A 14,456-nucleotide genomic window follows, 5' to 3' on the forward strand; every position below is an offset into this window, starting at 1 on the left:
GCTGGCGCTAAACATTTTTTTTTTGGGGGGGGGGGGGGGTTTCCGCACTTACCCCTCTAGCGGTCACGGGCGCTGCGGCTTTCCAAGCTTCTCCTCTCAGCTGACCCGGTGTTCTTTAGATCCGCCTCCTGTCCTGATTGGCCAGGAGGAGAAGCTGGAAATCGATAGCGAAAATCAATTCGCTAGTATTACAAGTGGAAAAATAATTGATTTGCTAGGATCACAAAATTTTTTCAAGCCTTAGGCTCTAATCATGTGCCTTAAATAAAATGAAAAACAGACCTCATAGAAAAGGCATTAGTGTGGCGCCCCACCACTGATAGAGACAGAATATCAACCAAAAGTCCAGAAAAAACACGATACAAATGTTATAATGGAGTTGCAGTTCAGTGAGTAAAATACGTTTTGGACCCCCAAAGAAAACATGACTTAGTAGTTGGTAGAGAAACCCTTGTTGGCAAGCACAGAGGTCAGACGTTTCTTGTAGTTGGGGATCAGGTTTGCACACATCTCAGGAGGGATTTTGGTCCTCTCTTCTTTACTGATCTTCTCTAAATCCTTAAGTTTCTCGGCTGTCGCTTAGCAACTCGAAGTTTCAGCTCCCCCCATTCATTTTCTATAGGATTAAGGTCTGCAGACTGGCTAGGCCACTCTATGACCTTAATGTGCTTCTTTTTGAGCCACTCTTGTTGCCTTGGCGGTATGTTTTAGGCCATTGTCATACTAAAAAGACCCATCCATTAACAAAATTTCAGTGTTCTGGCTGAGGGAAGAAGTTTCTCATCCAAGACTATACAATACATGGCCCCCGTCCATTGGCCCCTCAATGCGGCAAAGTCAGCCTGTACCTTTAGCAGAAAAACAGCCCCACAGCATAATGTTTCCACCTTCATACTTGACTGTAGGGATGGTGTTCTTATGGTCATAGTCAGCATTTTCTTCCTCCAAACACAAGTCCCCCTCCTTAAGAAGGCACATATGCCAATGAACATCTAAATGATTCAGAGAAGGATTGGGAGAAAGTGCTGTGGTCAGATGAGACCAAAATTGAGCTGTTTGGCATTAACTCAACTTGTCATGTTTGGAGGAAGAAAAATGCTGACTATGACCCCAAGAACACCATCCCTACAGTCAGGCATGGAGGTGGAAACATGATGCTTTGGGGCTGTTTCTCTGCTAAAAGGTACAGACCGACTTTGCCACATTGAGAGGCCAATGGACAGGACCATGTCTAATAAAAATATTGGATGAGAACCTTCTTCCCTCAACCAGAACACTGAAGATGGGTCTTCCAGAATGACATGGACTCAAAACATACCACCAAGGAAACAAAAGGAGTGCCTCAAGAAGAAGCACATTAAGGCCATGGAGTGCCCTAGTCAGTCTCCAGACCTTAATCTTATAGAACATTTATGGAGGGAGCTGAAACTTCGAGTTGCCAAGAGACAGCCAAGAAACCTTATGTAGAGAAGATCTGTAAAGAAGAGTAGACCAAGAGTAGACCAAGAGTAGACCAAGAGTAGACCAAGAGTAGACCAAGAGTAGACCAAAATCCCTCCTGAGATGTGTGCAAACCTGGTCACCAACTACAAGAAACGTCTGGCCTCTGATTGCCAACAAGGGTTTCTTCACCAACTACCAAATCATGTTTTCCTTGGGGATCGAATACTTTTTACTCACTGGATTGCAACTCAATTTATAACATTTGTATCATGCGTTTTTTTGGGGTTTTTTTGGTCGATATTCTGTCTCTATTATTTAAAATACACCTATGATAAAAAAAAAAGACCCTTCATTTCTTTGCAAGCGGGCAAACTTACAAAACCTGCAGGTGACCAAATAATTATTTTCCCTCACTGTATACCAATTAAGAGTAGTAGACGTGCACTACTGAAAAATTTTTTTGCTTTCACTTCAATCGGTTTTTTTTTTCTGTTTTTTTTTTTTGTTTTTTGGGTCATTCGTTACGTTTTGGATAATTCGTAACTTTGGATAAATGTATATTCGTTACGTTCACTAACAGCCAAATTTGAAAGGGAACTCCAATAAAGTGGAACCTTGGTTTAGAAGTAACATGGTTAACGAGCATTTTGAAAGATAAGCAACTTTTATTTATTTTTTTCTGACTCGGTTTACGAGTGTTGTCTCGCAAAACTAGCAGAATTCAAGGTAATGGGATGTGCAGTACCGCATTTCGCCAGAGGTGCGGGGGTCCTGGAATGGTTCGGAAATACGCTCAAATAGTCGGAAATACGCTCAAATAGTCGGAAATACTCTCAAATAGTCGGAAACGCACACTCCAATACCCGGAAACGCACACTCCAATACCCGGAAACAAACACTCAAATACCCGGAAACAAACACTCAAATACCCGGAAACAAACACTCAAATACCCGGAAACAAACACTCAAATACCCGGAAACAAACACTCAAATACCCGGAAACAAACACTCAAATACCCGGAAACAAACACTCAAATACCCGGAAACAAACACTCAAATACCCGGAAACAAACACTCCATTCCCGAGTGTTTCCAAGGCCTTTTGAGTTCAGCCAAGCTGTCCTCGAGTATTTCCAAACCTCTCCGGTGCCCCCCCACCTCTGGCCACATGCGGTATTGCACGCAAAAGAAGTCAATGCGGAACGAATTAGCTTCGTTTCCATTGACTTCTATGGGGAAACTCGATTTGATATGAGAGTGCTTTGGATTACAAGCTGGAACGGATTACGCTCGTAATCCAAGGCTCCACCGTACCTACAATTAGTAGAAGTTAAGTTAATTATTTCAGGTTTACGATCTAACGAATACTCAGAAAAATTCATTACACAGGTTTTCGTTAATTTGGATATTTCCGAATTAACGGATTTGTCAAAATTAGTTAAAAAACTAAAATTCGGAAAGGAAACAAAATTGCACATGTCTAAAGACTAGGACATGGGTCAGTCACTGAGAAAAAGCAGAATAAAGTGTACAGAGTTGGAGGAGTTTAAATGCAGCAGAGTCTATGGAGGATGAATAAAATCATACACATCTCCAAATTCCATTGGTTGATCCAGAAGAAATAAAACTGAACAGCTTGACAAATGACAGCCCTGGGAGGACGTGGACATGTAATGCAGGCAGTTTTTTTTGTTTACCTCGTTCACAATATAATCCAGTAACTCAAAGATCGCCATGGGAGGGCGGCTGTCCGGACCATAAGCTAAAACAAGAGAATAAAAAGGAAAAAATTAGACACAATCCTATTTAATTGCCATACAGGTTTAATTTCCTTGTACAAATTTTCCTTTAGATTTACCAAAAACCAAAGAATATATGAGGTCAAAACTAAACTTTCAATTTTATACAATTAGGCAGACCCTTGCACTACATTAGTGCCTTGAAAAAGTATTTATACCCCTTGAAATGTTCCACATTTTGTCAGATTACAACCAAAAACATAAATGTATTTTATTGGGATTTTATGTGATAGACCAACACAAAGTGGCACATAATTGTGAAGTGGAAAGAAAATGATAAATGGTTTTAAAAAATGTATTACAGATAAATATGTGAAGAGTGTGGGGTACATTTGTATGGCGCCCCCCGGAGTCAATACTTTGTAGAACCCCCTTTCTCTGCAATTACAGCTGCAAGTCTTTTTGGGGGTGTCTCTACCAGCTTTGCACATCTAGAGAGGGACATTTTTGCCCATTCTTCTTTGCAAAATTGTTCAAGCTCTGTCAGATTGGATGGAGAGCGTCTGTGAACAGCAATTTTCAAGTCTTGCCACAGATTCTCAATGGGATTTAGGTCTGGACTGTGACTGGGCCATTCTAATACATGAATGTGCTTTGATCTAAACCATTCCATTGTAGCTCTGGCTGGATGTTTCGGGTCGTTGTCCTGCTGGAAGGTTAACCTCCTCCCCGGTCTCAAGCCTTTTGCAGACTCTAACAGGTTTTCTTCTAAGATTGTCCTGCATTTGGCTCCATCCATCTTCCCATCAACTCTGACCAGATTCCCTGTCCCTGCTGAAGAAAAGCATCCCCACCACATGATGCTGCCACCACCATGTTTCACGGTGGGGATGGTGTGTTCAGGGGGATGGGCAGTGTTAGTTTTCCTCCACACATAGGGTTTTGCTTTTAGTCCAAAAAGTTCATTTTGTTCTCAAATGACCAGAGCACCTTCTTCCACATGTTTGCTGTGTCCCCCACATGGCTTCTCACAGACTGCAAACAGGACTTCTTATGACTTTCTTTCAACAATGCCTTTCTTCTTGCCACTCTTCCATAAAGGGCAGATTTGTGGAGAGACGACTAATAGTTGTCCTGTGGACAGATTCTCCCCCCTGATCTGTGGATCTCTGCAGCTCCTCCAGAGTTACCATGGACCTCTTGGCTCTACTCTGATGAATGCTCTCCTTGCCCGGCCGGTCAGTTTAGGTGGACGGCCATGTCTTGGTAGGTTTGCAGTTGAGCCATACTCTTTCCATTTTCCGATGATGGATTGAACAGAGCTCCGTGAGAGGTTCAAAGCTTGGGATGTTTTTATATAACCTAACCCCGCTTTAAAAACCTTCTCCACAACTTTATCCCTGACCTGTCTGGTGTGTTCCTTGGCCTTCATGATGCTGTTTGTTCACTAAGGTTCTCCAAGAAACCTCTGAGGGCTTCACAGAACAGCTGTATTTATCCCGAGATTAAATTACACACAGGTGGACTCTATTTACTAATTAGGTGACTTCTGAAGGCAATGGGTTCCACTAGATGTTAGTTAGGGGTATCAGAGTAAAGGGGGCTGAATACAAATGCCCCACCACCCTTTTCACCTATTTGTAAAAAATGTTGAAAAACATTTATTCATTTCCTTTCACTTCACAATTATGTGCCACTTTGTGTTGGTCAATCACATAAAATACATTTACGTTTTTGGTTGTAACATGACAAAACCTGGGAAATGTCAAGGGTTATGAATACTTTTTTAGGGCACTGTATGTGTGTATATTTATTGCAAAAAGGGGAACTTTGCCTTTAGACCATGGTGGTATGGACCTGTTTTTTTTTTTTTTTTTAGCCTTTATCATTGGGTTTGTAAACTTTCTACCATGCAGTGAACTGACATAAAAAAAAAAAAAAGGCAGGTTGCCCACCTTCCCAGGTAACACTTACAGCTGATAGGACGTCCCGGTGGTCTGGGGCGGGTAGGCAGTTCAGATATTGCCGGATCGCCCTCTACGGAACAGCCGAACATCATTTCTAGCTCCTTTGCATCAGGAGGAGGAATTGGATATCGGCCGATGGCCATCTCAACCAGTGAGAGCCCCATGCTCCAGATATCGGATTGCACCGAGTAGTGTGTGCCCTGCAGCCGTTCCGGCTAAAATACAAAAAGAATCAGATCTTCAGGTTTGGAATTCCCCATAGCGGTCTTCTGTATGGTCCAGGATCTTTTCCAGTGACCAACAAGGATTCCATTTCTAACCTCCAAAACATAAAATGTCAGAATGGAAGATACGATCTGTTCACCGGCACAGGCAATACCATCAGGCACAACATAGAACTATATTGGTGTTTGCATGGGAGTCATACCATCTCAAAGCAAGAGATATTTTATATAATATATATATATATATATATATATATATATATATATATATATATATATATATATATATATATATATATATATATATATATATATATATATATATATATATACACACACACACACACTATATAAAAATTTATATTTATATATATATATATACACACACACACACACATATACATACATACATACACACATATATACACACATACATACATACTGTGGGGGCGTAAAGTATTCAGACCCTCTTACATTTTTCACTCTTTGTTATATTGCAGCTAAAAACATTTAAAGAGGAAGTAAACCCTCATGGGTTTACTTCCTCTTTCATTCCCTGCAAAGGTAAGGCATAATGGACTACTATGCATTGCATTGCATAGTAGTCCATTATGTGTCACTTACCTGACACAGGAGCCAGCGAAGTCACCGCTGTCCCCTGTAGTCCGCCGCATCCATCTTCTCGGTGGGGTCTCGGTGCTCCGCCGCTGTCATTCGGCAAAGCCGCGGTGACGTCACTCCCGTGCATCCGCACGGGAGCCGCCACTCGCGGCATATCGCCGTTGACAGCAGTGCGCTCAGTGCGCCGGCTGTTTACGGCGCATATACCGTAGACAGCGGTGCCTGTGTTTTGGCAAATATCTCCTAAACTGTGTAGGTTTAGGAGATATTTCTTGGACCTACAGGTAAGCCTTAATCTAGGCTTACCTGTAGGTCATTAATGTACACACAGCACCCCATATTGACAAAAAAAAAAAAAAAAAAACAACACAGAATTGTTGACATTTTTGCAGATTTATTAAAAAATAAAAACTGAAATATCACATGGTCCTCAGTATTCAGACCCTTTGCTGTGACACTCATTTATTTAACTCAGGTGCTGTCCATTTCTTCTGATCACCCTTGAGATGGTTCTACACCTTCATTTGAGTCCAGCTGTGTTTGATTATACTGACTGGACTTGATTAGGAAAGCCACAGACCTGTCTATATAAGACCTTACATCTCACAGTGCATGTCAGAGCAAATGAGAATCATGAGGTCAAAGCAACTGCCTGAAGAGCTCAGAGACAGAATTGTGGCAAGGCACAGATTTGGCCAAAATTTCTGCTGCACTTAAGGTTCCTAAGAGCGCAGTGGCCTCCATAATCCTTAAATGGAAGACGTTTGGGACGACCAGAAGCCTTCCTAGACCTGACCGTCCGGCCAAACTGAGCTATCGGGGGAGAAGAGCCTCGGTTAGAGAGGTAAAGAAGAACCCAAAGATCACTGTGGCTGAGCTCCAGAGATGCAGTCGGGAGATGGGAGAAAGTTGTAGAAAGTCAACCATCACTGCAGCCCTCCACCAGTTGGGGCTTTATGGCAGAGTGGCCTGACTGAAGCCTCTCCTCAGTGCAAGACACATGAAAGCCCACATGGAGTTTGTTTTTTTTTGTTTTTTGTTAGTTTGGTGAGAAATAAGATTCTCTGGTCTGATGAGATCAAGATGGAACTTTTTGGCCTTAATTCTAAGCGGTATGTGTGGAGAAAACCAGGCACTGCTCATCACCTGTCCAATACAGTCCCAACAGTGAAGCATGGTGGTGGCAGCATCATGCTGTGGGGGTGTTTTTCAGCTGCAGGGACAGGACGACTGGTTGCAATCGAGGGAAAGATGAATGCGGCCAAGTACAGGGATATCCCGGACGAAAACTTTCTCCAGAGTGCTCAGGACCTGACTGGGCCGAAGGTTTACTTTCTAACAAGACAATGACCCTAAGAACACAGCTAAAATAACGAAGGAGTGGCTTCACAACAACTTAGTGACTGTTCTTGAATGGCCCAGCCAGAGCCCCGACTTAAACCCAATTGAGCATCTCTGGAGAGACCTAAAAATGGCCGTCCACCAACGTTTACCATCCAACCCGACAGAAATGGAGAGAATCTGCAAGGAGGAATGGCAGAGGAGCCCCAAATCCAAAAAGACTCATGGCTGTATTAGATCAAAAGGACTAAATACCGAGCAAAGGGTCTGAATACTTAGGATTATGTGATATTTCAGTTTTTCTTTTTTTTTATAAATCTGCAAAAATTTCAACAATTCTAAAACAAAACAATTTGGGGCGCTGTGTGTACATTAATGAGGGAAAAAAAAATTTACTTAAAATAATTTTAGCAAATGGCTGCAATATAACAAAGTTAAAAATTTAAGGGGGTCTGAATACTTTCCGTCGTGTGTGTGTATATATATATATATATATATATATATATATATATATATATATATATATATATATATATATATATATATATATATATATATATATATATATATATATATACACACATACACACACACACACACACAGACATATATACATATATATACACACACACACTAAATATAAATAAATTATAATTCAGCTTTAAGTGATTTTTTTTTTTTTATAAAAAAAAAAACACTTAAAGCTGAATTCTAGCAAACAAATAATAAAAAAAAAAATATTTTGTTATATTTGTAAAAATAAAATGAATTAGGTCTAATGTTGGGTATCTCATGTGTGCATGCTCCTGCTTTATCAAGAATTCTTAGGGGCCCATTTAAAAGAAATAAAAAAAAAAAAATGACTCAAGCATTCCCACAGCTATCAAATATTCATCACAATATATTTCCTAGGATTGCCAGTGCCATCTAGTGGTCAAAATTCAGTAGTATTCCTGATCTAGGTATTTCAGCAAAATAATGTATTACAGCCACTAGATGGAGCTGACAATTTGACAATTGTAAGAAATAAAACAGATTAGGCAAATTACGGTGAGGATGTGCATCCTCACACAGAAATGTCCCCCTCCCCCCCTCTTTTAGAAATAGACTCTCCAAAGTTTCATTTGGCTTTAACACTACTGGAAGAGTCATATTCAGTGCAAGGTTAAAGTAGAACTAAAAAGGCAATTTTTTTTGGAGAATGGATTAGAACCCCTATCAGTTTTCATTGCTGTCTGTGCCCTCTCTATTTGTCCTGTGTACCATTGAAAGTAAAAGAAAATCTCAAATTTTGGGTTGTCCCTAGAAAAATAAATATAGAAGGAAATCTTCCAACGGGGACACTAGTTCTGGTGACCTAGGGGGTCCTCAAGGGATTCCCTTAATTTGCAGGGATTTCCTCTCACTTCCTGTTTGTTAAATGGGACAGGAAGTGAAGGGAAAATCTCTGCAATGGACACAGACGGCAAAAAAATAAAATCTGTTAGGGGTTGTAACCTTCCCTTAAGTTAATATAAAAAAAAAAGTTAGTTTTTTTATTATATTATTATTATTTATTTTTTTTTTGAACAGAAGCCTGTGGTTCTACTTGTGCCCTGCGCTGCACATGATGACGCAGAGGAACTGCCTACTGCCCAGCATTGGGAGAGAAGAGGACATCACTGGAGTGAGGGATATGGTTGGGTAATGCACCTTACTCCTGCAACCCCCTAGACTAAATGCCCAGCAGCACGGGGGTGGCTACAGCAGGGCCCTCCAACTGTGCAACCTGTCCAGCACTGCTGCCCGATTTCCAGTTGCATGCTGCACCTGTACAATTGCAGTGTCAACAGCCTGCACCTGATAGGACCACCAGCCGCCCAGAGGTTAAGGCAGAAGAGAACAGCGATGGAGCAAAAAGGATATCGTGCTTCTCGGGCTTACCGTCCTTACCGGCGAGCCCAGGAAACGATCCGACGAGTCGTGCGGCTGCCCATAGAGGCGAGGAGAGACCAGATCATCTCTGCTCAACTATATGCTCTAGGACAGGGATATGCAATTAGCAGACCTCCAGCTGTTACAAAACTACAAGTCCCATCATGCCTCTGCCTCTGGGTGTCATGCTTGTGGCTGTCAGAGTCTTGCTATGCCTCATGGGACTTGTAGTCCCAAGACTACAAGCTGGAGGTCCACAAATTGCATTTCCTTGATCTAGGTGGGCTGAAGTGATGTCTCTTCCATTCTAAGGCAGAAGTCTTTTTAAGGCTGGGTTCACACTGCTGCGGGGGGAGATCCGGATGTGATTCGCACCGCAAATCACATCCGATCTCCGTAGCGATGCGAGTTCAGCCATACAGATAGTATGGCTGAATTCGCATCGCTCCCGCAGCAAACTCGCACGGGACCCTTTTTTTGGTCCGCAACAGAATCGGATCGCATGGGGGGTTCACACCATGCGATCCGATTCCTGTGCGAGTCGGCAGATCGCACTGCGATATGCGGGCGGATCTGGGGGTGTCATTAACATATCATTGACACTCCCAGCCGTCCGCATAGGGCAGTGTGAACTGCCGGCGGGAGTAATGCGATGCGGGAAAACGCCGCGTATTCGCGGCGTTCCCGCATCGCAGCGGTGTGAACCCGGCCTAAAAGCATAAGATCAATTTTTTTTTTTTTTTTTTTTATATTTTTTGCTTAGTTAGTGGAGAAATTTGGGGGTCTAATAGATCCCAGATCTCTCCATAAAGAGGACCTGTCATCCCTTCTTTCTAATACAAGGGATGTTAACATTCCGTGTAATAGGGGGGGAAAAAAAAGTGATCCAAAACAATAAAATAAAAAAATTGAAATGCCCTTATCCCTCTGTGCTCGTACACAGACATGAAGGCATACATAAGTCGCACATGCATATATAAAAACGGTGCTCTCCCCACATGTGAGGTATTGCCACAAAAAGTTAGAGTGAGAACAATAAATTCTAGATCTCCTCCAACTGTAAAGGTAACCTGTAAACATTTTGAAAGTGTCACCTAAGGAGAATTTTTAAGTATCGTCTTTTATTGCCATTCCACGAGCCTGTGCAATTTTAAAGCGTAACATGTTAGGTATCCATTTACTCGGCGTAACATCATCTTTTATATTTTTCAAAAAAATTGGATACAGAGTGTTTTTTTGCATAAAAATATTAACTGTATTTAAAAAAAAAAAAAGTGTTTGAAAAACCCCTTTGTAGATATTCTGCAATATAAAAATTTGCAATGATCGCCATTGTATTCTCTGGGGTCTCTGCTAAAAGAAAATGTCATTTTATTTATATTTATTATATCAGTAATAGTTTTTTGGGGGGGGTGCCAAGTATTTTTCTAGTAAAAAAAAAAATGCAGATTTTTATTTTATTTTTTACTTGTAGACCGTGCCAGAAAAAACCTGGTCTTCAAGTGGACATTAGGACGCAGAGGGACCGCCTACAGCCTAGCAGTTTGGACAGAATAGAACAGCGTTGAAGTGAGAGAAAGGGCAATTAATATGCCTTGCCACTCCACCCCTAGAAGGGGGGGGGGGGGGTGTTCTCACTGCAAGGGTAGATTTTATGCAATTCCCAGAATTCAACTTTAAATTTGAAATGACTATGTGACTGAGGGATAGGGTAGGGCGAGTAAAGCGCCTTACCCTTGCACCCCTAGACTGAGGGGGGGGGGGGGGGGTGTTCCTACTGCAAGGGAATATTTTATGCAATTTACAGAATTCAGCTTTAAATCTGATTTTACTGCATGACTGAAGGACAGAGGGATAGGGTAGAGTAAGGAATACGCCTGACCCCTGCATCCCTAGAGCGGGGGGGGGGGGGGGGGTGTTCTCACTGCAAGAGTAGATTTTATGCAATTCCCAGAATTCAGCTTTAAATTCGTGTTGACTACACAACTTGAGAGATTGAAGGATGAATGAATGAATGAAATACTTGTATGGGGTAATACGCCTTACCCCTGCACCCTTAGACTAGTAGGTAGGATAACTAAAGAGCCTTACCATTGCACCCCTAGACTGGGGGGGGGGTTGTTCCTACTGTAAGGGAAGATTTTCCAGAATTAAGTTTTTAATTTGACTTGACTGCCTGACTGAGTGACTGAGGGATAGGGTTAGGCATACGCCTGACCCCTGTACCCCTAGATTGGGAGGGCGTTCCTACTGCAAGGGTAGGTTTTATGCAATTCCCAAAATTCAGCTTTAAATTTGTCTTGACTACACAACTTGAGGGATTGAAGGATGGGGTAATACGCCTTACCCCTTCACCCTTAGACTAGTAGGTAGGGTAACTAAAGAGCCTTACCATTGCACCCCTAGACTGGGGGGGGGGGGGTTGTTCCTACTGCAAGGGAAGATTTTCCAGAATTCAGTTTTAAATTTGACTTGACTGAGTGACTAAGCAAAACGCCTGACCCCTGTACCCCTAGATTGGGGGGGGGGGGGGCCTTCCTCCTGCAAGGGTAGGTTTCATGTAATTCCCAGAATTTATCTTTAAATTTGTCTTGACTACACAACTTGAGGGATTGAAGGATGGGGTAATGCGCCTTACCCTTGCACCCCTAGACTAGTAGGTAGGGTAACTAAAGAGCCTTACCCTTGCACCCCTAGACTGATGGGGGGGGGGTGTTCCTACTGCAAGGGAAGATTTTATGCAATTTCCATAGTTCAGCTTTAAATCTGACTTTACTGCACGACAGAGGGATAGGATAAGTAGTACACCTGACCCCTGCACCCCTAGACTGGGGGTTGGGGGGGGGGGGTTTATTCTCCCTGCAAGAGTAGATTTTATGTAATTCCGAGAATTCAGCTTTAAATCTGTCTTGACTACACGACCGAGGGATAGGGTAGGGTAAGGAATACACCTAACCCCTGCACCCCTAGACGGGGGGGGGGGGGTTCTCCCTGCAAGAGTAGATTTTAGGCAATTCCCAGAATTCAGCTTTAAATCTGTCTTGACTGCACGACTGAGGGACCGAGGGCTAGGGTAGGGTAAGGAATACGCCTGACCCCTGCGCCCCTTATAATTCCCAGAATTCATCTTGACTGAGATCTGTACTTATCATCCTATGGTGCCCGTACGATGGCACACTGAAGTTTCAGGTAGGACGTGCGCCCGTAACTGACAGGCAACAGGGTCCCATGCCCTATCCCAGCTGTCTTGTCCGAACAGATCTTTCCTTTCCAATCCCAAAATCTGATGCATGCTTTTATCAGCAGCACAGATGAAATCTGCTCTACGTAATGAATAGCACACAGCCCTGCTACCCATAGAATTACATAAAGAACTCCAATCTGTTCTCTGCAATAAATCAAGGAGACGAGGCACAAATTGGGGGGGGGGGGGGGGCGCCATCTGAAGAGCTGTTATTACACACACAACCAACAGTGTGGGAGGACGTTCTGACACTCCATCTGCTGCGTGACACACAATGCGAGCGAGTGCGATCCAGAGCGTGCTGTAATCATCCTTCCCGTATGGCACATGGCGGAATTACACAACGGAAGGAGGGCAAACACATACACAGATCCATCGTCCACCAGCGCCCCCCCATGGATACTCACAGACATGTAGGATCTCGTCCCCACGAAGGAGTTGGCCATCGAGTCGATGAGCTGTCCGCTGACCCCGAAGTCGCAGAGCTTGATTTCACCTCTGGAGTTCACCAGGATATTAGACGGCTTCACGTCTGTAAGAAAAACAGGATGACGGGGAGGGAATAGAACTGCGGAGGGGTGAAAGTGACATTAAACCCCAAAAATGTATTACATATCGGCTGCTTACCAACTCTTAGGAGGAAAAAACGGCATCTCATAAGCCGCACATTGCTGCAAGTCCTCTGTAAAGGAGTATGTGGGAGTTTCAGCCAACCAGGCCACGCTCAACGCGTTTCGTCCCACCCCCCCTAGAGCCTAATCGTACGGATTACCCCATGATTAAGCTCCAGGGGGGCAGAGCGAAACTTGTTAGGTAGGTCCTCCTAGTACATACACTCTATTGTCAAATTATGGAACACCTGCCTTTACATGTACATCAACTTTAATGGCATCCCAGTCTTAGTCGGTAGGGTTCAATATTGAGTTGGCCCCGCCCTTTGCAGCTATAACAGCTTCACCTCTTCTGGGAAGGCCATCCACAAGGTTTAGGAGTGTGTCTATGGGGATGTTTGACCATTCTTCCAGAAGAGCATTTGTGAGGTCAGGCCCTGATGTTGGCCGAGAAGGCCTGGCTCACAGTCTCCTCTCTAATTCATCCCAAAGGTGTTCTATCGGGTTGAGGTCAGGACTCTGTGCAGGCCGGTCAAGTTCCTGCACCCCAAACTCGCTCATCCATGTCCTTATGGACCTTGCTTTGTGCACTGGCATCGGTACCCTTAGGGCTCACTCACACAAAGTTGGGGGGGGGGGAGGGGTGGTATGGTTTAAATGCAGTTTTATTGCTCCCAATCCCTACCCAAACTAATGATAGGCATTGTTCACAAGTGCAGAAGCACTGCTGCCCCTCTGAAAAGTGATCTGAGTGCGTTTGACAGTTGACGAGGAAGTGACACGTTGCCTCCTCACCACCTGATTTAAACTCATGATTGGCGTGCAATGCATCCGATTGCAACACGGTAGTACGGCAATGAAAAAAAAAAAAAAAGAAGAAGATTAAATCAGGTGTTACATAGTTACATAGTTAGTCAGGTTGAAAAAAGACACAAGTCCATCCAGTTCAACCTTAAAAACAAATGAATAAAATAAAAAATAATCGTACAATCCAGATACCCAATTTTATGCCCACAATTGATCCAGAGGAAGGCGAAAAAAAAAACCCAGCAGAGCATGCTCCAATTTGCTACAGCAGGGGAAAAAAATTCCTTTCTGATCCCCCAAGAGGCGATCGGATTTTCCCTGGATCAACTTTACCTATGTTAGTACCCAGTTATATTATGTACCATCAGGAAAGTATCCAGGCCTTTCTTAAAGCAATCTACTGAGCTGGCCAGAACCACCTCTGGCGGGAGTCTATTCCACATTTTCACAGCTCTAACTGTGAAGAAACCTTTCCGTACTTGAAGATGAAATCTCTTTTCCTCTAGACGTAAAGAGTGCCCCCGTGTCCTCTGGGTTGACCGTAC

General features: G+C 43.1%; 1 protein-coding gene across 1 annotated transcript in view; it reads right to left on the minus strand.

The window, feature by feature from the left end:
* LOC143958207 (dual specificity mitogen-activated protein kinase kinase 1) overlaps positions 1 to 14,456 on the minus strand; it is an 80,387-nt gene that overhangs the window by 18,379 nt on the left and 47,552 nt on the right. Inside the window, exons 6-8 of the mRNA XM_077467682.1 lie at positions 12,901 to 13,025; positions 5,157 to 5,364; positions 3,141 to 3,205 (exon numbers count right to left, since the gene is read on the minus strand). Coding sequence (XP_077323808.1) covers positions 3,141 to 3,205; positions 5,157 to 5,364; positions 12,901 to 13,025 — 398 coding nt within the window. The remainder of the gene's footprint in view (positions 1 to 3,140; positions 3,206 to 5,156; positions 5,365 to 12,900; positions 13,026 to 14,456) is intronic.

The sequence above is a fragment of the Lithobates pipiens genome, unplaced genomic scaffold (assembly GCF_037356315.1).
Source record: "Lithobates pipiens isolate NorthernLeopardFrog02 unplaced genomic scaffold, aLitPip1_a1.2 Scaffold_6, whole genome shotgun sequence".
Lineage (NCBI taxonomy): Eukaryota > Metazoa > Chordata > Amphibia > Anura > Ranidae > Lithobates > Lithobates pipiens.